Here is a 22,664-nt window from a genome sequence, read left to right as displayed (position 1 = left end):
TGCACTGTTAGGGGTACTTGAGGACCAGGGTTGGGAACCACTGCCCTAGGGGTTCAGTTAATTAGGAGTATTCTGCATGCACCATTTGGAGCACTTATGGTCTACTGTACGGTTTCAATTTTGCAGGTCAGGACCTGATGCCTTTCACCCACAGTAAGTAGGGATGGTGGTACCCAAGTTATGACATGTGCGCTGCACTGAAGTCTTTTCTGGAGATATAGACCAGTTAAAGCCTTAAACAGACCACTGGCTTTCTGCTCTAAGCCACTTGCAGCAAAAAAAAAAAAAAGCAATAGGTCACTGCATTAGAAGGCCTTTGTTAGGGAACCAAGCATTAATAGCATCGAATGTATCCATTTATTGATTGAAGTGAAATTAAACATCATTTGAACACAAGTGATTTTTGTAAAGCAAAAAAGTTCCCCCGATTCTGAAGATGACAGATACTCACCAGGACTGATGCGTGTTCCTGTGACATCACTACAGGCACCGTGAGCTGCAGCGTTCCCTACCCACTTCATGTAAAGTGTACCTGAAGCCTCCACACAGCGGAGATGGCCATAATGTGGGCTGAACCAATGAGAACGCAGCCGATCAATTTGCTTAAGACCAACGAATCGGCAGGCAGCCATTGGTTCAACCATTAAAATAGCTGCCTCTGGTGTGAGAGGCAAGGATATAATTTAATTTCCCAAACCAGGAACTCCCAGTCACCCCCCTCAAAAGTGCTAGATGTGGATTTACCAAACACAATATTTACAATTTTAATATTCTAAACTGTATTTACACAACAAAAGAAAAAAGCATTTTAAAACAAAATATACTACAGATCGCATGTAATGTAGTGTTCATCAAACCAAGTTATGACCCCTTTTTAATCTGCCATCCACCAAGAGCCACAGTCCAATCCAGCAACCAAAAACCCCAAATGGTACATTCTATCAGGGCGAGAGGGTTCTCTGCGCCCCATTGCCAAAATATCTGAAGAAAAGCTGAAGCGTGCATGCAATTCCTGGGTTCCCGTACAGAAGACCTCTCCGCAAATATTCAGTTTCTCCCAGATGTTTCCCTACCCCAAAAGTGGGGGGTTAAGAATAAAAGCAAAAAAAATAAAAAATTTAAAACATTCGAGTTTCCAGACGGGGTTAAAATCCTAACGCATTTTGGAGATTCATAAAATAAAAAATTAAAAGCCGGATAATGCCAGAGAGTGATGCGTTATCCCATGTTCGTCCACACAGCCATACATATATAAGATTCTTAAAGTCCACCTGCGAGTGTCTCACTAGCGCTAGGTCTGCAGAGCGTTCTCCTCTTTGCTAAATGGCAGCACGGATCCAGGTTTCACCCAGGACAGGCCAGACACATGCAGAGTTTTATACTGGTCTTCAGATTTCTTCTAGGTAGAAAACAGAGAAATGCAGCTCAGCACCCGCTAACCACATCCACACGGCTTCAGAAACACAAACATTAGTGGCCACTATCATCTGCCAATATTATCCCGGTGCACTCACTTCCCTTCCCCACCAAAACCCAGAGCATTCTAGATCCAAAGCGCCAACATTGGATTAGAGGAAAGACTTTCCAAATGGTTGCATTATGACATACTGACCAAGCCTAGAACTTTACTGTATAATTGCTGCACTCCGCCATCAGTGGCCCTGTGTGTCAATTGCGGAAACCGACCAAGTCAGACAGGAAGATAAGGCGACTGCAGGCGCATCGGCCATGTGTCCTGCTGCATACTGGTAACATCACTGACAGATAAACTACTGTGCACTTGCACTTTTTAGGATAATCATCCAGTCTGTGAAAGGTGAACACTACCCCTTAGTGATAGTGAATACAAGTCACAGATACGGACACATAAAACCCCTTTTTTTGAGTCTAGGACACAATCACCAAAGTGCATCCAGTCTGCACAGCGCTGTTGCTGTCAGGTAGTCTCATCCCATAACAAGAAACCCAATGCACTGGCGTTCGGGTCAACTAGCGCTAAAGGTTACCAAACATTAGAAGTGACAAAGGGACATGGGTATGCGACTAGTAGAGCGCAGTCGCAGGAAACGGAAAGCTCTGGGCCTTTTGCCCATTTGGGCAACCTCCCATCTTACTAAATTTACCCCAGGGTGTTTGACATTCATGTAGTAGTAAAGGTTACCCACCAAGTAAGCCCATTTGTGTAAAATTACACACAGTTTATGAATTGGCTTGGGAGGAGGGTTACAATTAGATACTTACTTTTGGTGCCAACATTTTTTCTCTGGCTTCCTCGTGTAATGCTGGATTCCAGGGTGAGAACCTGGAGGGGAGAGCGAGAGAGAACCAGGAGTTTACAGAGTGGATACTTCAGGGCACAGAGTACATCTGTAACATAACCCTTCCTGCCTCTGACCGTTGTATCACCATAAATAACACTCTGCTTAGTACCCACCCAATAGATATTTTCCCATCATGTCACTTACGTAATTGCATAGGGATCCTCTATTTTCGGCTGATTGAATAGGTGACTATTGCATAGTTTAACACTGTCTACCACTTTACTCTTGAACAGCTGGACGTCCTTTTCATATCTAGGAAATATAGGACAGGTTAGAAAAAGGAACCCATGCAGGCAGCACCCAGATCTGACTTCTGTGCATAGGCACCAAACCAATGTTCCTGCACTTCCCCATGCAGGGGGTAAATGTAATCGGGTCCGAATGACCAGACTTGGGCTGAGAATGCCTTTCGTTTTAAAGCGGCAATCATTTACAAGGTATAACAGACCTGGTATTGCCTTCTAAAAAGGTCTTTATTGCGTCATATTCAGGTTAAAAAAAGGAAGTTGCAGCCAAATTATTCCCACACTCACAGTACTGCAGCTTCTGGGTTTAAGGGGGAGACGGTGTCTATTTTGTAGAAGATCCGCCGTGCGTACATCAGCACCTGCCATATATGGTTGTGGTTTCTCCTGAAGGGGAATGAAGACAAATGCGCATCATTAGAAAGAGGATCGCAACAATAGCTTGTATGTAGGAGATGGTCACAGTGGGCTAATGGGCAAAACTCACCTCCACTTTGCAAACGCTCTTTTCACATCCAGCTCCCCAGATACCGGATCGACAAGAGGGTGGAAGACCGGGATGTCAAAGACAAGGCGCTGAAACAGAACAATTGTTGTATCAGCAGTACCCTCTACTGCGCGACCTCTTACTGAGGGGTGACTGCAGCTAGCCGCTGTAATTACATCATTTGGCACGTGGTAATCTCCTGCAATTCTACCATAAAATGCTTATCCCTGAGGGTCAAGCGTTCATTCTGCCTGGTGGCAGCCGTACTAAGGGGGTCGAATTCAGCCTCATTCCGATCTTTGGGGGTCTACGCAATGTGCAGAACCCAGCAACGAACGGCTTCAGCGATTTAAACTCACTGGGCCATTTGTCAGGAGGGCCAGTGACAACGCTGGACCATGGGAACACCGAGTGTTTTATGGGTGTCCCCACAGGTACACGGGTGGCCATAACAGTCTGTGGAAGGTGAACCTGTAACTCCCAGCTACTAGATTACAAACCTTCCCTCATTCTCTAAACGCATACGATTCAGTAATATTACAGCAGGAGATTGAACATTTGTCTCATGCGAGTCCTCTCTGGTTACAACACTCACCGGACACTCTCCGTCGGGATAGTTGTCAGGGATGTACACAGTGAATTTAAATACGCCATCCTGGTATAGGCCGTGTCTTATAAATATGACTCCAAACCACACTGGAAAACAAGAGATGGTTACTGCGAGTAGAGGCAGAAGCAATGGACACTGTACAACACCATCTGGGACAGTTACTGAACAGGAGGCTGGTGGTGGTGCACCCCTTACTACACCTAGGTCAGTTACTGAACAGGAGGCTGGTGGTGGTGGTACACCCTTCACTACACCTAGGTCAGTTACTGAACAGGAGGCTGGTGGTGGTGGTACACCCCTCACTACACCTAGGTCAGTTACTGAACAGGGGGCTGGTGGTGGTGGTACACCCTTCACTACACCTAGGTCAGTTACTGAACAGGGGGCTGGTGGTGGTGGTACACCCCTCACTACACCTAGGTCAGTTACTGAACAGGAGGCTGGTGGTGGTGGTGGTACACCCCTCACTACACCTAGGTCGGTTACTGAACAGGGGGGTGGTGGTGCACCCCTCACTACACCTAGGTCAGTTACTGAACAGGAGGCTGGTGGTGGTGGTACACCCCTCACTACACCTAGGTCAGTTACTGAACAGGAGGCTGGTGGTGGTGGTACACCCCTCACTACACCTAGGTCAGTTACTGAACAGGGGGCTGGTGGTGGTGGTACACCCCTCACTACACCTAGGTCAGTTACTGAACAGGAGGCTGGTGGTGGTGGTGGTACACCCCTCACTACACCTAGGTCGGTTACTGAACAGGGGGGTGGTGGTGCACCCCTCACTACACCTAGGTCAGTTACTGAACAGGAGGCTGGTGGTGGTGGTACACCCCTCACTACACCTAGGTCAGTTACTGAACAGGAGGCTGGTGGTGGTGGTACACCCCTCACTACACCTAGGTCAGTTACTGAACAGGGGGCTGGTGGTGGTACACCCCTCACTACACCTAGGTCAGTTACTGAACAGGGGGCTGGTGGTGGTGGTACACCCCTCACTACACCTAGGTCAGTTACTGAACAGGGGGCTGGTGGTGGTGGTACACCCCTCACTACACCTAGGTCAGTTACTGAACAGGGGGCTGGTGATGGTAGTGCAGCCCTCACTACACCTAGGTCAGTTACTGAACAGGGGGCTGGTGGTGGTGCTGCACCCCTCACTACACCTAGGTCAGTTACTAAACAGGGGGCTGGTGGTGGTGCTGCACCCCTCACTACACCTAGGTCAGTTACTGAACAGGGGGCTGGGGGTGGTGGTACACCCCTCACTACATCTAGGTCAGTTACCGAACAGGGGGCTGGTGATGGTAGTGCAGCCCTCACTACACCTAGGTCAGTTACCGAACAGGGGGCTGGTGGTGGTGCTGCACTCCTCACTACACCTAGGTCAGTTACTGAACAGGGGGCTGGTGGTGGTGCTGCACCCCTCACTACACCTAGGTCAGTTACTGAACTGGTGGTGCACCCCTCATTACCAGAAACACACCCAAGTGATTGCAGACAGTCTTCCCATATTGAGCATCAGAGTCATGAAAATAGACCTGTAACCATAGACAGCATTAGACATTTATAGACGGTCCTGCAATCTGCAGCAGTCTATAAGACTGTCCTAGTGAATCAATGAATTAACAGTAATATAAGGGTCATCAGTGTATTGGGAGAACTGGGGAAAGGGCTGGTCTCTGTGGGTTATAGGAGACATGTACTAGTAGCACCATGTAATAATGGTTTATAGTGGAGGTCTTACCGAGAGCAGAGCGATACGATGATTGTACATAGACACCCGGTAACTTCTGCTTCACCACCAAAGTGCTGTAAAAGAATTCAGAATACAAGATGAGTTACCTTATGTCTCCACTGAGCGCACCCTAAGCGGAACCAAGCAACAATAATACAGGGCGGCTTGAGCGCGTCAGCAGTACCCTCCACCGCTCTACCTCATAAGCTGCATACACACATACAGATTTTTCTGTCTGATCTATCTGGTGGGAACAAAAACCTGGAAATGTATGGGATCAAATGACAATCAAAAAATTGTTCCCAAACGCTTTGATCAGTCAGACAATTTTTTTAAATCATTCTGATATAACAACTTATCAAGCAGATATTTTTTTTCTGTTTTCCTGCATTTGGGTGGAAATGTTTGATTGTCATGTGCTTCCATACATTTCCAGGTTTTTGTTCCCACCAGATAGATCAGACAGAAAAATCTGTACGTGTATACGCACCTTTACGGAGGGATGACCATATAGTACAGGAAGGGTTCCTATAGACCTTGGTGATAAATATTCTACGGATACATGCTGTATGTCTATGTGACCCTCACTGTATCCTTTCTAAATGCCATAAGGAGCTGCAATCCGTTCTATTCAACACCAGACGTTCATGACAATAGACTATGCAGGTAAAACAAGGGTTGATGGATAGAACACGCAGTCATGCTCTGTTGGAGGATAGGTTACGTGGATCCTTTTAAATCATTAAGCACAAGGAGGAAGGTATATGTACAAATTTAAGAAAAAAAAAAAAAAAAAAAGGAGTAAATTTTTAGTGATGGGTTTAGCCGAGTAAAGATGGGTGGTCTAAATTTCTGGGCACAACATTAAGTGCTGTTTGGGTGCACAACCAGCAACTTCTCATATTTCAGTTCGCCACATCTGGGGGCCGCAAGCTGAAATACCGATGCAAGCGGCTGTTTACACCAGAACAGAGCTACAATTGAATTGCTCCGCCGGGAGCCCAGCAGCGTTTGTTGCTGACGCCAACTACTGCATCGCCCCCTAGGAGTTATGGTATTTCCCATCCCTGATTGTGGTAGATGTTTTTCCATAACCATCCCCCAATATAAGTAGAAGTTGGTATTCAGGATCAGTTATGGATTTGCTGCAACAGTAGGCCTGGTCACTGTTAACGTGCCATCACCAGAACCTGGTCCATGTTGTCACTGTTAAGCAATGCCAAATCTTAGACAAGTATCATGTGTTTTACATGCAGAAATGACAATGACAGAATCGTTCAAAGGGAAATGTAGAAAACTTACAACTCTGCGAGAAGAGAATACTCCAAGTAGAAAGGGCCGTAAGATGCATGGGTTCCGTTGGTGTTCTGTGTAGAAGGGGCTGGTGAGATGGGCTTTGTGATGGGGACAGCGTTTTTGGGTATCGAAGGCAGCTGTTTTTTGCCAGATGAGGATCGAGGGGGGCTGATCTTCTGGTCTTCCCTTCCAATCTTCTCCTCGGTGTCTGGTCTCTTCCAAAAACACAGACGCCAAAAAAGGTTAGTAAACCAGGGATAAGCTATTCTAAACCTAGGTTGAACTAGATGGACTCAAGTCTTTATTCAGCCTTACCTACTATGTAACCAACCAATCCCATCTCCAGTAGAGACGTGCGGATTCGTTTATACTCGGTTCTCAAATCGGGATCATATTGGCTATAAACAGTGGTTCCCAAACGGTGTTGTGGCTCCCTGGGGTGCCTTGGGACACTTGCAGTGGTGCCACGGGTTGGTGGTCCAGGACCAATTCAAATTTTAATCAGTTATTTATGGACAAAACCAGTGCTGATGGTTGCCAATCCTAAAATGTGTGTACAATCAGAAGCAAATCCTGCCCTAAAACACAATCTACTTAATTTTATATTTATTTTTTTGGGCCATGGGGTGCCATGGAAAAACTCTAATACCCCTGGGTGCTGTGATTTGAAAAAGATTAGGAACCCCTGGGCTATAGGCTGTCACATGTTTTGGATAGCCAATACGATCCGGAATCGAGAACAGAACCCGCACATCTCTAATCTCCAGCTACCACATAGGATGAATTGTAAGACTACCCTCAGCCACTAATGCATTCATATTATATTAAAGAGAGATTTATTATTTATATGGCACCACAGGGTTCCGCAGCACCTAACAATACAGTCAATAAAAAAAAGTTCAAGACAATGTGGGACAATTACATGGTAAATAACGATTGGCGCATTGGGGGTGGGGGGTGGGGACAGGAGACAAATTATTAGGGTGGCGGAGACCTAGAGATAGGTGCCATTGAAAGGAGAGTGGGATACATTTATTAAAGCTTAAACAAAAAATTATGTTGACCATAGCAACCAGAGTCTCTCTATCTCACGCTAGAAGATGGTAGACCAAATACTGGTTGCTGTGGGCAACATCCTTCTTTTTTAGAAGCTTTAGTAAATTTACCCCTAAGGAGAGGAAAAAGCACAGGGAGGTGGGAGGGCCCTGCTCAGAAGAGCTTACATCCTAAAGGATAACCCTACATTTACAAACAATTGCTGGGTGTTCCCGGAGCCCTGTGGAAGGATTACAAATCTAAACCAGGCAGCACTTATTAACCTTGTTCCCTGCAGGTATTCTATTTAAATGATCAGGTCTAATGCTTGCAAGGGAACCCTACTCCATACGTAGGACATCATTGGTGGAACGAAGAACCCACTCACCAGTGTGCCACCGGCAGACACTGTGCCAGTCTGGGATCTGAGGAGAAGCAGCTGGAGGTGGTTGTATGCCACTATTTACATAGTGCCAACATACACTGTCACCGTTTACAACTGAGAACACCATTAATAGACACTACAACCAATAGTGCCAACAAGTGTCACAATCAATCTAATTCCACAAACTATATAAGAACCTATGGGCCCAATTAAGACCTGCTCGCTGGGCTGCGTACTTGCAGCCCAAGCAATTACTGGACAACCGCCCATGCGCACGGTAAGCGGTATGAGCCTTACTTGCGAATGGAGCAAGAGAAGGCTAGCCATCGCAGTCCATAGGCAAGGTGATTGACACCCTGCGACACTTTGTGGGTGACACGTAGGGGTTTTCTTGGAGCACCCCAGAATGCGCAGGCGTTCCCCGGACTTGGGAAGGCGAGCCGCTGATGTCGCAAGCAGCCTCCTGCCCACAGCGTTCACAGCACAGAGTAATGGGGCCTACAAACGTAGCAATATACAGGTATTTTCTGAGAGATCTCACTAGATTGGTCAGAAAATGCCCCTATTAATCTGTCAGGGCCAGAGAACACCGGCCCTGACAGATTGCTTAGCACACAGCGCTGTGCACTGAGCAATCATGCTGATGCCTTCTGAGCGTAGCATCCCTTAGAACGCGTCAGCATCACTACGTGTGTAGGCCACATAAATCCAGACTTACTTGGCGTCTGCAAACAGATGGGAATCCATTTTATACCGAGTGACTATGAACGCATTTTCCCATGTGCACTGCTGCAAACACATTCGCAGCCCTGCCCATGGGCGAGATTCAGTTACCTGATCGCTGGGCTCAGGACACTTGCAGCCCATCAATCAGGTCCTATATGTAAAAGTTGAAGCGTCATATGATCTACACCCCTAAAATATCTAGTCTAAAGGACACTGATATAAAGGGGGAAATACACTTCACAGGTCATGTTGCTATAGGCAACCAATCAGAAGCTACTTCTTATTTCTTTTTCACCCTCTAGAAGATAGTAGACAGGATCTGATTGATTGCCCATAGCAACATGACCTGTGAAGTGTATTTCACATCTTAGTAAATTTACCCCAAAAGGTTAGTGCTCCATACACAGTAGACATAGCACATAGAAGGGGACAGAAGTATGGTAATGTTAGGAGTATGTAGTTTGTATGCAGCTGAAAAGGGAGGTGGTGCTGGGGTGTAGTCTGGAGACAGGGAGCTTAATTTAACACAATGCAAAGGAGGAGAACGCAGAAATATGGTGACTGTGCCCTGGTGGACATTGCCAGGTGATCAGACTCTTCCTCCCCCTACCTTTCGTACCGCAGAGGACGACATACTCCAGAAAGGGTTCATCATCTCGCCCCCGGACAAAACGGGTCTTTATTCTGAGGCTCAACCTCCGTCACTGCAATAGAAAGACACTGGTTAGACTCCATACTGGGGCTCAAGCAGGTGTGTAGTCGGGTAAGCTTCCTGTGTGCTTCATAAGCCCTATAGGACGAGACACAGACTGTGGATTTGGATGTTGCGCAGTAAGCAGAGACCCTTTATCACAGATACAAAGTAAAGCATCACTCGGAACACAACACAACTCACTACTTTATATCTGCAAACAAAAAACGGCTTCACTGCTACAAAACACTGGACAATGCAGGCGATGGCACAGCCACGGAACAAAGGGAGCATTATGCTGCGTTTCAGCTCAGTGCGTGCCAGCGGAGGCTAACACTCAGCCCAGAGCAGAACCTGCCACCCGTACAGTCAGAGACAGTAACACCATGAGCAGTACAAGGCACAGCAACAGGCTGCTACTGCGTAGTACAGGATGCAACCAGTCTACTCCAACTGTGTCACTTACCATACAACTACTACAAGCCCAAGCATGACCTCTGGCAGAGCCGATGTTACTGGCCCCACAAGCACAACAGGCTGTGTGATATCAGGACACAGGTCACTTTGCTTACCCGAGATGAGCAGCCTTTAGTCTCCTCTACCTAGCAGCTCTCAAGGACTGCAAACATCATAAATGGGATTGCTGCAACTGAAAGGGAGCACTGGGAGACGGGATCTATTTAGAGGTAGATCATTAATATGGGTGAGGGGATAGCAGCCACAGGAGTACACGCACATGCCAGTGACCCCCAGCAGGAGCGCGACATGTATGTTACATAGATCGCATGTGAGCAGGCGTGCCGGAGGGACAACACACAGGGGTGTGTCAGCTGTTTGTCAGGAATGCAGCAATCCCAGTGAGGACAGGAAGCGTCCGAGAACACAGGAATGATCAGTGCACTGCAGACACACCACAATATCCAACCCTGCTGTGTATCAGATCATTCGCAGGCAGCGTAGTCTAGGCGACATACGAAGCCCAGCCATTACCAGCCCACAGAAACACTGAACGTCTTACCAGACCTGACCGAGTGCATCAACCTCAAGGACTGTCGGCTGTACAAACCCCTCCAGCTGACGGAGAGGAATCCTATCATTACAGCACAAGCCTCTGCCAAATGACTCCACCTTGGATCATACAGGGTTAAGTCCCCCACCACCACCTCTAGTCCCATCACATACCTCTGTGGAAGGATTGGCAGACAGATGCCTATCACATTACAGAACAGGTTGTGTCAGACGCTGCAGTAAAGTGAAGTCAGTTTGCAGCAGCTAGAAACTCTTCACCCCCCACCTCCCTCTTGTTGCAATGATCACAGTATAATAGGATAAGCTCTGCAGCAGCTACCGGAGAGCAGTACTGAGCGTCCTTCTGCACCGGTTATCTGTGCCACTGGCAAAGGCTCTCATACTGGGTTATAGGAAAACAGATCAGAAGACACAAATCCAGTGGATTCCGGGACACAAAAAACTTGTCTTTAAGACGCCCGGGGACCATATTGCCAGAAGTGCACTGAAGGGGCCAAGAACACCTCATGTACTCTTAGGGCTTTATTTACTAAGACGGGAGTTCTATTGAAGATGGGATGTTGCTATGGCCAACCAATCAGATTCTATTATATTCTAGAATAGGGTTTGTTAAACTCGGTCCTCAGGACCCCACACAGTTCATGTTTGCCAGGTCCCCCAGCAGGTGCACTCATTACTCACTGACACATTTTGAAAAGATCCACAGGTGGAGCCAATTATTTCACTTCTGTGAGGAGACCTGGAAAACATGCGCTGTGTGGGGTCCTGAGGACCGAGTTTGAGAACCTGTGTTCTAGAAAGTGCAAAATAAAAAAACTAGATTCCAATTGGTTGCCCATAGCAACATCCATCTTCATTATTACCACCACAGAACGGTTTCCGTCCCTTAACCCTTTGAGTGCCAACGATGCTGTGAAAAAAGTGCTAAATATCTCCTCAAAATGGCAGGGCCGTAGTGTGTACTGTATGAATCCCTTTAGTTATTGCCAGCATATGATATGAAATCAATTCATGGAAGTTTAGTTAAATATTGCGCCAAAAAACCAGCCACTGGCAGTTTAGCGGATATTTTCCACATCTCTCACAGCAACGTTGGCACTCAAATGGTTAAACTGTATATAAGGACGCTACCTGTTGGAGCAAACATTTAATGGGAGATGAAAGGGACCATGGGTCTGATTCAGAGAGGGAGGAAAGCCACGTTTCTTGCAGTGGAGCGATTGTCACCTGACTGCACACTTGTGTAAGACGCACTGCGCATGATTTGCGGAGACTCATAACTTATTCACAAAGTCCCATTAATACAACTATTTGCACAGTGCACCCTTAGATAAGCGGTTTAGGGAGGATTGATGCTTTATTTTATTACCCTTGCCCAATTATAGATAGGGTACCGCAGCAAATAATATCTGTGGCAGTATCTCCGAATTCATTAGTCCCAGAAATCCCCAATTTAGCTAAAGCCACTTTTCCTATCTTATCCCAGCCAACCCACCTGGATGTACCAACCTTACCTAAAGCTTACCTCTGGGCAACGCACCCCAACGTTACTACCTAGTCTCCTTCACGATGACCCCACTCGCCTCTATGCCCCATGTCTGCTGCCTTAGGGTCATCTGCACTTCTGCCTCACTCAAAACCTCCAGTCTCTTGCATGGTCTCATCACTACAACCCTTATGTTATTAACAGTTTCTTATATAGCGCACACATATTACGCAGCGCTTTACAGGGTATAGTTGCCCATTCACATCAGTCCCTGCCCCAGTGGAGCTTACAATCTATATTCCCTAACCCATGTACAAGCACACAGACATTGTAGGGTTAATTTTGTTGGGAACTAATTAACCTACCAGTATATTTTTGGATTGTGGGAGGAAACCAGAGCACCCGGAGGAAACCCACGCAAGTACGGGGAGAATATACAAACTCTGCACAGTTAGAGCCATGGTGAGTATTGAACCCATGACCTCAGCGCTGTGAGGCAGTAATATTTATGATCGCAGTCTCCCGATTTGACTACAGCACCCACCCATAGTACATCCTAAAGGTCCCCCATACACTGGCCCCGATTTGTCCTAAGGACAAGTCGGACCAGTTTGCCCAGAGGCTCCTGGCAGCTCACTGGGAGGCTCACATGTAATCTGGCACTTAACGTGCCATTTTTACATGCAATAATTTGCATGCGATTTATTGCATATAGTTCTCCTGTGGTCGCAGGGGGAGGGCAGCAGGGTGGCTGGGAGGCTGCTGGAGCTTGTAGCAGTATTTTTCCGGGCGGCGGGATGCAGCTGTTAAATATTTTGAAATGACTGGCCGGCCGTTGATTGGCTGAGTCGCAGCCAATCAACGGCTTGCCAGTCATTTCAAAATAGTCAGCATCCGCATCTCGCCGCCCGGCAAAATGCTGCTACAAGCTCCAGCAGCCTCCCAGACGCTCGTACGGACCCCACCCCCACCACCAGCTGGCCAGACCCCGCAGCACCGAAGGAGGTCCCAGGTCAGACAGCCAGCAGGTCTGACCACCTGCTCGGGTCCGATGCGCACGGGACCACGCATCAGACCGAGCCGATTTGTCGGTGTATGGGCACCTTTAGTGGTACGGCAAGACCGATCTTCCGCTCACCCTACTACGCAATAACAGATCTCAATAGAAAAGTCTCATCCTCCTCTTCACACATCTGAACACACAAGATACGTGCCATCCTCCTTACCTACCTGACCAGTCTCTCCCCACCTCTCAATCATTTAGGAGAGATCACAAAGCCCACCTGTTCCCTCTCCATATAGATTGCACTGTCCAACAAGCAGGGCCCTTCACCTCCTTACGCCAAATACCTTCAGTAAGCCAATCTGCACTTATTTTGGTTACATGTGTGAATGACAAATGTGGATTTCTGCGGCACCTTACAAATAAGTCATGAGGGTATTACATCACTGATTCTACCGTAATGCTGTACACAACAGAACAAGAGCTGTATTTTTATTGCAAGAAAAATTCTAATCTCCAAATGTAACAACCTGTTGAGGCTTACGGTCACATCCACATGCGCTGCTATAGTTTATCTGTCACCTACACCATGCAGACAGCCAAACGCTAGGAACTAGAGACCTCACAGAGAAAAAAAGGGATTTTTGTAAGAACTTACCGTTCGAATCCCTTTCTCTGATATGGTCCTGGTGACACAGCTCAACACTGGGATGTAGGAGGGTCCGAAGGAGCCAGGCACCTATCCTAAAGCTTTAGAGGGTAGGCTCCTCCCCTACTGCATCCCTGGACTCTTCAGTTCAATCTTTCAAAGCCACTGGAATACATTAACTCAGTACAAACGCCTGCACATATTATATGCACATTTTATAACAGAAAAACTGTTAACTTTTAACCATTTTAACATGAACATCATGAAACTTCTGGCATACTTACTGAGCGTAAGGGAGGGATCGCTGTGTCACCAGGACCATATCAGAGAAAGGGATTCGAACGGTAAGTTCTTACAAAAATCCCTTTTTCTCTTTCAATGGTCCTGGTGACACAGCTCAACACTGGGACGTTCCAGAGCCGGTCCTTTGGGAGGGTACGCTCAGGTCTGCAGCTCTTAGCACTGCTCGCCCGAATGATGCGTCCTCCGACGCGAACTCATGGAATCTATAGAATTTGGCAAATGTGTGAACAGATGACCAAGTGGCAGCTCTGCAAACCTGCTCAGCTGTGGCCCCATGTCGGACCGCCCAAGAGGTGGCAACTGACCTGGTGGTATGCGCATTTATTCTGGCCGGTACAGGCCTACCCACTTTGGTGTATGCAAAGGCTATCACAGAACGCAACCACCTAGCAATGGTCTGCTTAGATGCAGGCCAACCAATTTTATGTACGTCATACAGTACCAATAAAGTGTCAGTTTTCCTAACACTCTTCACTCTGTCCACATATATGCGTAAGGCACGCACAACATCCAAAGTCTTCAACTTGTCCCTTTTCTTGGAACCCTCTGGGGGTTGAAACACAGGTAGAACTATCTCCTGATTTAAATGGAAGGCAGAGACTACCTTCGGTAAAAATTGCGGCACTGTTCTCAGAACAGCCCTGTCATCGTGAAAAATTAAGAAGGGAGATTTGCATGACAAGGCTCCCAGCTCTGACACCCTCTTAGCAGATGCTACTGCTAACAAAAACACTAGCTTCCACGTGAGGAACTTAAAGTCAGCCGACCTTAAAGGCTCAAAAGGTGCCTTCTGAAGGCAATCCAAAACCAGTGACAGATCCCAAGGTGCTACTGGTTGCTTGTAAGGGGGTTTCAGTCTGGATACCCCTTGTAAAAAGGTTTGAATCTCCGGTAAAATGGCAATTCTTTTTTGAAAATAGATGGACAAGGCCGAAATCTGCACCTTCAACGACTGAAGGCTTAGGCCCGAAGAAAATCCATCTTGTAGAAAATCCAACATTTTTGATAATTTGAAGTGAGATGTGTGAGCTTTTTGCCTCTCACACCATCTAATATAAGTCTTCCAGACTCTATAATAATTTGCCGAAGAAACAGCCTTTCTGGCTTTTATCATAGTCTGCACTACTGCGTCAGAAAATCCTTTCTTTTTTAAAATGGCGGTTTCAATAACCAAGCCGTCAAAATCAATCGATCGGAATCCAGGTGATTGAATGGGCCTTGTCTTAACAGGTCTGGTCTCAGAGGTAGACGCCATGAATCCACTGATAACCTCTGAAGCCTCGAGTACCAAGACCTCCTTGGCCAATCTGGGGCCACAAGGATCACCGGAACCTTCTGGTCCTGTATCCTCTTCAACAGTCTCGCTAACATTGGAATTGGAGGGAATGCATAAAGAAGGTCTCCCTGCCAATGAGTAGTCATGGCATCCACTGCCTCCGCTAGCGGATCTCTCGTTCTGGCATAGAACCTGGGCACCTGATGGTTGAACCTGGATGCCATTAGGTCCAAATCCGGAGTTCCCCACATTGCTGTGATCTGGTGAAACACCTGAGGATGTAGGCTCCATTCTCCTTCCTTGAGCTCCTCCCTGCTCAGGAAGTCTGCTTCTATATTCTCCACTCCTGGAATGAATATAGCCGATATGGCAGGAACATTCTGTTCCGCCCATAGGAAGATTCTGGACACCTCCCACATGGCCAATCTGCTGCGTGTACCTCCCTGGTGATTCAGATACGCCACAGCTGTGGCATTGTCGGTCTGAATCCTCAAGGGGAGGTTCCTTAACCTGTCTTCCGCTAAGGAGATCACTTTCCAGACAGCTCTCAGCTCCAAGATGTTGATTGGTAACACTGATTCGTCTGCCGTCCACAGGCCCTGCAGCCTGAGATCCAGGGCTACTGCCCCCCAGCCCCTGAGACTGGCATCGGTAGTTACTACCAACCAGTCCCAGGTCTGTAATGACCGACCCCATTGAAGGGAATCTACCTCTGTCCACCATTTCAAGGAGTCCCGAGTGTCCGCAGACAGCACTATCAACTCCGTCTTCATGGACAAAGTGTTTCCTGACCAGGCTGACAAAATGTTCCATTGGAATACTCGTGAGTGGAACCTGGCAAATTGAAGCGTTTCGAATGACGCCACCATTTTCCCCAGGAGTTTGAGGCACCTCCATACTGACAAGCTCGGAGCTCTGAGAATCTCCTGAACTAGGGTGACCAAGTCCCTGGCCTTTATCTCCGGGAGAAATACCCGATGGAGATGGGTATCCAGTATGACTCCCAAGAACTGGATCCTCTGTGATGGTACCAACTGAGATTTTTGTAAGTTTAAAATCCAGCCGTGAGCCTGCAAAAAACTGATGGCCTCTCTCAAGTGACTTTGCAGCAGGATTGCTGACTCCGCCTTGAACAGGAGATCGTCCAAATAGGGTATTACTGTGATTCCCCTGAGCCTCAGCACTGCCGCCATCACAGACATTATTTTTGTAAATACCCTTGGTGCGGTTGCTAGCCCAAAGGGTAACGCCCGGAACTGTAAATGCAGTTCTCCTATGGCAAATCTCAATAGCGTCTGATGTTCCGGGTGAATGGGAACGTGCAGATATGCGTCCTGGACATCCATGGACGCCAAAAATTCTCCCTGGTCCAGACTCAGGAGTACTGACCGTAGGGACTCCATTTTGAAATGGTCTACCCATAGGTGAACATTTAAGGACTTCAAATTTAGTATTGGTCTGAAAGACCCGTCTGGTTTGGGCACCAGGAACAGCGTGGAATAAAATCCTTTCTTCCACTCTGCCCTGGGGACCGGAATTACCACCCCTTTTTCCAAAAGGGAATGAGCCGCTCTCATAAGAGCTGTGCGCAGGAGCGCCTGCTTTGGTATGGGTGTGGGGATGAACCTCTTCGGAGGGCGCCCTCTGAAAGGGATTTTGTAACCCTGGGTAATAATCTCTAAGACCCAGGTATCCTGATCTAGAGAAGCCCAAGCGTCCCTGAAGTGTGTGAGACGCCCCCCCACCTTTATCCCTGCCGGGCTTATCCCCAGGCAGTCATGCGGAGGGTTTATCCTCTCCTTTAGAGGCAGGCTTCTTATGGAAAGAGCCAAACTTGGACCTTTGAGATTTGCCCCTGGAGGTCTGAAACCTTCCCCTGAACGACTGTCCCCGAAAGGACGCACCACCTCTAGGGGAGGGCCGAAAGGACGGCCTAAAAGCAGCAAATCTGGATGACTGCTTTGTTGAGGAGGCCGGCAGAAACGTACTCTTGCCGCCTGTGGCTTGTTTTATAATCTCCTCAAGTTCAGAACCAAAAAGTAACTTTCCCTTGAAAGCTAACAATTCTAGGGCCTTTTTGGACTCATTGTCCGCTTCCCAGGCCTTAAGCCAGAGTACTCTCCTGGCATTAATAGAGACTGTGGACACTCTGGTAGCCATTTTAAGAGCTTCCTCCTCTGCTTCCACCGCATATTCTGCCGCGGCCTTAATCTTTTCTGCTACCAGCAAAGCACCAGGGTCAGCCTGCAGCATGGTGCATAACTCACCAGCCCACTCTATAATGGCCTTAGAGACCCAGGCTGAAGCAATAAGGGGGCGCAGGGTAAACCCCACCCCTTCAAAAATAGCTTTGAGGTTTCCCTCGAGCTTTTTATCCACAGAATCTTTAAACGCTGCACCACCCTGTACAGGCAATACTGTAGCTTTTGATAAACGTGCCACAGAAGCATCCACAACAGGCACTTTTTCCCAGAGTTCAGAATGAGACTCCGGCATGGGGTACAGACTAAGGAATCTTTTAGGCATCTGTAGCCTCTTATCTGGGGTCTTCCAAGCCCCTTCCAATAGTTCTTGTAACCCCTCATCTGAGGGAAAAGTAACAGCCTCCTTCCGCTGTCGCTTAAAAACACCCTTAACAGGGGTCTTATCCTCAACAGACAGTTTTAACGCCTGCTTAACAGCTACAATGAGATCCTCTATACCTGCAGCAGAGGTCTCTTCAAAATCATCACCCTGGTCCCAGGGTGTGTCAGCATACTCTCCTTCCTCCTCCTCTAACACATTAGGCATAGCATAAGACCTTTTAGGGGTCCCTGCAACATCATCCATTTTGTCCAGTATTTCACTGAATCTGTTGATCCCTTTAGCAGTATCCTGTATCACTTGAATAAGCGCAGGATCTGCCTGGGTAAGAGGCAAGGAGCCAGACGACTGCTGAGATGATGGCATAGGTCTCTGTGATTCTACCAGCACATCACTCTGCCTGTCCAGAAGCTGCACCAAAGCGTTTACAGACCTGCCTAGGGCACTGGCCCACGCAGGTTCACTCTGCTCTGCCCTATGGTGTTCACTGCCCATGGGTCTCACATCAGCGCAAGTAATGCATAAGCCCCCCTTGGCCATCTGCTCAGGGACAAACTTTTGTGTGCAAACATTGCACGCGCTCAGTGCACTAAGGGCTCCCTCCCCCAAAACCACAGCCTGATGCTCAGACATGATGCCAGTGAAAAATATATATATATCTCAATATACACAGTGCAAACAATTGTACAAGCGCTTATACAAAGTCAATGCACCCAGTCACTTAGCTGTCTGTAGGTTTCAACTGCGGGGAAGCGATGCCCAGGAAATCCAAGTCACTCTGCCAGGATCAATTAGCCAGCTCAGCTCCGCTGCAAGCGTTCTGAAAGGCGCCAAAGTCAGAGTGAAGGAAGAGACCAAAAGTCCCTGCTGCTGCGGGGTCCGTGACCTCTTGGCGCCAACCACCCCCAGCTAGCCGCTCCTTAGGTAGGATTTCCTTGTTCCAGTGTCTCCCCCTCAAATGGGGACCACTTGGAACATGCCTGTCACAGCGCTGCTGTCCTCTCAGTCAGGAGCTCAGCGTGTAAGCTCCGCATAAAATGGCCGCCGCCATCACGGAGCGCCTGTCCCCCATGATCCCCACCTAAACGTGGAGCCGGTTTCAGGCTACTCCGGAGCCCAGGCAGCCTCTTAATAGAGGCTATGAGCGCAGCACAGGGAGACCAGACAGTGTCTACCCTGTGCACAGATAGCTGACAGGACGCGCTTCTGTCAGCTCCTGCTGCGCTAGCAGTGTGAGGATTCACTATGAAAATCCTCACACTGTGCCTACCTAGCTAGGGTAACAGTTAATAAAATAATAAAAATCCCCTAACTACTCTATTTCTTCGGCTGCTCCGCAGCCCTTTAGAATAGCACCCACTCCAGTGGGCACCTAACACGAACTGAAGAGTCCAGGGATGCAGTAGGGGAGGAGCCTACCCTCTAAAGCTTTAGGATAGGTGCCTGGCTCCTTCGGACCCTCCTACATCCCAGTGTTGAGCTGTGTCACCAGGACCATTGAAAGAGAAAAGGCCCAAGAAGCCTGGTGCCTCATTCATAACATTAGCGCATCATTGAGTGGATAAGCTGCCCAGGAAATCCTGCCCGGTTGCAGTTCTGCAATGCTCCAGTATGATTGTAGCCTAGATTGGGCCACGTTCTAGAACCCAACTATAAATAACTGTAGTTGTAAAGAGGCCAGATTAGTATTGCATGCAGACAGACCCAAACACGATAGACATTCATTGTACCATGTAATTATAGTCTACCATGACAAACAGACACTACATCCAATTCCAGGCATACGAGTCTGATGACACATAGGTCCGTCACATGTTCATTAAAACATCAATGGCTGTCATACATAGGAAAGATCACAATTATCCCAGTGCAGAGCTTATGCAGGTTCTAAGAATCACCCAACTTTACCCGGCACCATTACCAGTGGGTTGCATTCCCGGTTCACCGGACCCAGATTATATTTTAGGGGAACCAGAGTGGAACTGGCAGTGCAAATGGGATAGAAGTCTCCATAATGCATCCCATCACCTCAATTTGGGATGCTGCATATTTGCTGGGACACCAACACATTACCCCCATTGCCCCTAAAATAGGGGCAAGCATGGGGTGGATGCAGGGCAACGCCTAGTGTTTTATGGGTGTGCCCACAAAGATGCTGGGCGTACAGCTGCAGATGCAGGCATGTCAATGTCTGCATGGGGCAGGCGGATGACATCACTGCCTGTCCTGAAAGTGTCGGGGTGTGCAGTGTATAGGTAGAGTAGACACAATCTGGCTGGTTGTGAACCATAACCTGATTAATGTGCGTGTGAGAGGTCGGTGCACAGATCCATGTACAGTATAATCAGCTCTGCACACCAGAGACGTCAGCATGTTCCCTTCCTTTATAAACTTGTTCTGGAGCTCAACAGAGGCCACTGGAGAACCAAGACCATCGACAATTAGAAGAGCGGCCTCTGACAGAAGTTTTGTGATCAACTGCGAGCTGGTTGGAGTGGTTTGTAGAACTTTGGTGTGGGAGATAATCTCTGGAAGACAAGCATGGAGATCCTTAAATCTGTGCCTAAGCATGGAGATCCTTAAATCTGTGCCTAAGCATGGAGATCCTTAAATCTGTGCCTAAGCATGGAGAGCCTTAAATCTGTGCCTAAGCATGGAGAGCCTTAAATATGTGCCTAAACATGGAGATCCTTAAATCTGGACCACTGATGTACTCCCATTCTGAAGAAGAAAAAAGAAATACACTAGTCCAAGTCAGACCCAATTTCCCCTGAGCTCCTCCGGCAGCGGGTGCCGGCGGGTCCCAGGCAGCAGCAAGTGCCCGGGGGTGTTGATGCAGCAGCGGATTCCAGGCAGCGCTAAGTGGCAGGTGCCAGACATGAAGCAGCAGCAGAACTTAAAATAAAAGGTCTCAGCCCACAGCTGAAATTTCTCTGAAATGTGCACACACACAGGCATAAATCGCTGGCAATATGGTCACTGAGCGACCATATTGCCAGTGATTGGAGCCTACGCCGGGTGCGCGCTCCGACCAGTGACTTACCCTGGCAGTGTGTGCTTTTCATCAGTGACCATCTCTGGTTGCGGATGAAAACAGGACACTGAGCAATAGGATTGCCAATGATCGTATTGCTCTGTGTGTACACAGCTTTTGAATAATTAATTACTATGCCCGCCTTCTGGTGAGCAATGCCCAATATTTTGTAGCCCACCTACCCCTATAGTGATAGTATTTTGTGAGGACACATTTCCTATTAGAACAAAAAAAAAAAATTTTAAGCACACTACATTAGGATTACACCCATTACACATTGTCATACTCTGCTATGCCCATTACATATTCTGTCATAATGACAATTACACATTAGGGCACACACTAATGCCTCTTACACATTGTACCACACACTGTAATACCCATTACGCATGATGGCACATACCAAAAGATCTCAGCGGCATATCAGTGCTGTGAAGGGCAGTGTAATGGAGCCCACACACACACCGATGCGGGCGGTGCGATGCTGTACGATGGGGTGCGCACTCCCGCGGCACCTCATCGTACAGTACAAAAAGTATGTGCTGCACATACCTTTTTGTACTAGCTTTTTCTAGCATAGCATCGCATCGCATGCACAAGGCATATGATGCGATGCTATGTGTGCTAGTTAAGCCCACAACGCACGCCGGGAACGGTGCGTGTGTGGGCACCTTAAGGGCACACAGTGCCACACACAAAAAGGGCAGGGTGCATTTTGAGGTTTTAGAAATGGGCAGGGTGCAGCACCCTGCAAAAGAAGCTTAGAGGGAACACTAATAATGCCTGGGGTGCAGCCAGCAGGCATACAGTATGGGATATAAAGCTTGGGGTGCAGCCGGCAAGTATACAGTATATCGAGTACAGGATATAATGCTTGGGGTGCAGACAGTATAGCATATATGGGATATAATAGAGTACAGATTAGGTGTACACAGATATATAGAACACATGATACAGTATGAGGTAGACCAGGGATGGGGAACCATTGGACCTCCAGCTGCAGCTTAACTACAGGTCCCACCATGCCCTGCTACAGTTTTGCTATTTAGCCGTGCTAGAACGGTTGCAGGGAATGCTGTGGGATGCGTAGTTCATCAACAACTGGAAGGGATAAATTCCCCAGCCCTGAAGTAGAAGATGACCGAGGCATATAACACTGATGGAACCTGTGCCTGGAACCCTGAGGTCTCTACACCTGTCACTCACAAGGAGCGCAGCCAGTGGTTGGCCGCGCGTCTGCTAGAGGAGGCGGGCCAAATTCGCTGATTGGACAGAGGGTGACAGCAGTGCCAAACTTGGGAGCGGCCCTGGGTTTGTGGAGACCGAGGCCTGCTGCGTTTTAGGCGGTCTTCCCTTGTCACTTACCTCCGCTATCTCATGACCGTCCAGGAGAGGGCTGCCTCTATCACACTGACCCCTTTATGCCGCCCAGCCTCTTTATCTGCTCCCGCAACGTGTCATCTCGCCGCCGCTTCACTCCACTAACAGACCTGCCACCCGCCGCTTCCGCCCCTAGCAACGGATATCCTCCCCACCCATCACTATGGCGACCGCCGCGCCTGCTGATTGGTCTGGCCAGCTGTCAGTCTGCTTTGAGAGGTGGAGTAGCAAGGAGCGCTGTGACTGGCTTATACACCTGTCACTATTCGAGGGACCGCTGCCAGTGGGCGGTGCTTGTAAACAGTTACAGAAGTGGGTGGGGAATGGTGAGGACTGACTGGCTGCTGCGGGAGACGCGCGTTCTGTATTTATATCTGCGCTTTTCTGTGT

The 22,664-nt window shown here is 48.1% G+C and overlaps 1 protein-coding gene across 6 annotated transcripts; it reads right to left on the bottom strand.

Annotated features, from left to right (window-relative positions):
- Positions 1–338: 338 nt before the first annotated feature.
- AKTIP (AKT interacting protein) lies at positions 339–22,438 on the bottom strand. Of its 6 annotated transcripts, none has more exons than XM_083165465.1 (10): positions 22,260–22,438; positions 9,451–9,544; positions 6,701–6,909; positions 5,408–5,472; positions 3,649–3,749; positions 3,054–3,142; positions 2,855–2,953; positions 2,466–2,573; positions 2,242–2,302; positions 339–1,396 (listed from the first exon to the last, which is right to left on the bottom strand). In XM_083165465.1, the coding sequence occupies exons 2-10, from the start codon at positions 9,493–9,495 to the stop codon at positions 1,292–1,294; spliced, it is 882 nt and encodes a 293-aa protein (XP_083021591.1). In that variant the 5' UTR covers positions 9,496–9,544; positions 22,260–22,438; the 3' UTR covers positions 339–1,291. The 6 variants fall into 6 exon arrangements, with proteins under 6 accessions (XP_083021591.1, XP_083021586.1, XP_083021587.1 ...); XM_083165460.1 differs by having other exon boundaries at positions 339–1,399; positions 22,260–22,437; XM_083165461.1 differs by lacking the exon at positions 22,260–22,438 and adding an exon at positions 10,714–10,854 and having other exon boundaries at positions 339–1,399.
- Between the last annotated feature and the right edge of the window lie 226 nt (positions 22,439–22,664).

This window comes from Crinia signifera, chromosome 11 (assembly GCF_055691185.1).
Source record: "Crinia signifera chromosome 11, ASM5569118v1, whole genome shotgun sequence".
In the NCBI taxonomy this organism is placed as follows: Eukaryota; Metazoa; Chordata; class Amphibia; order Anura; family Myobatrachidae; genus Crinia; species Crinia signifera.
This window is presented reverse-complemented; position numbering and strand designations above follow the sequence as displayed.

Coding starts and splice junctions, on each gene's coding strand:
- AKTIP (XM_083165460.1), bottom strand. CDS start 9,495: ATGATGAACCCTTTCTGGAGTATGTCGTCCTCTGCGGTACGAAAG. Junction 2,954..3,053: donor AGAGCGTTTGCAAAGTGGAG/GTGAGTTTTGCC, acceptor ATTCCCCTTCAG/GAGAAACCACAACCATATAT. Junction 1,400..2,241: donor AAAAAATGTTGGCACCAAAA/GTAAGTATCTAA, acceptor TTTTCTACCTAG/AAGAAATCTGAAGACCAGTA.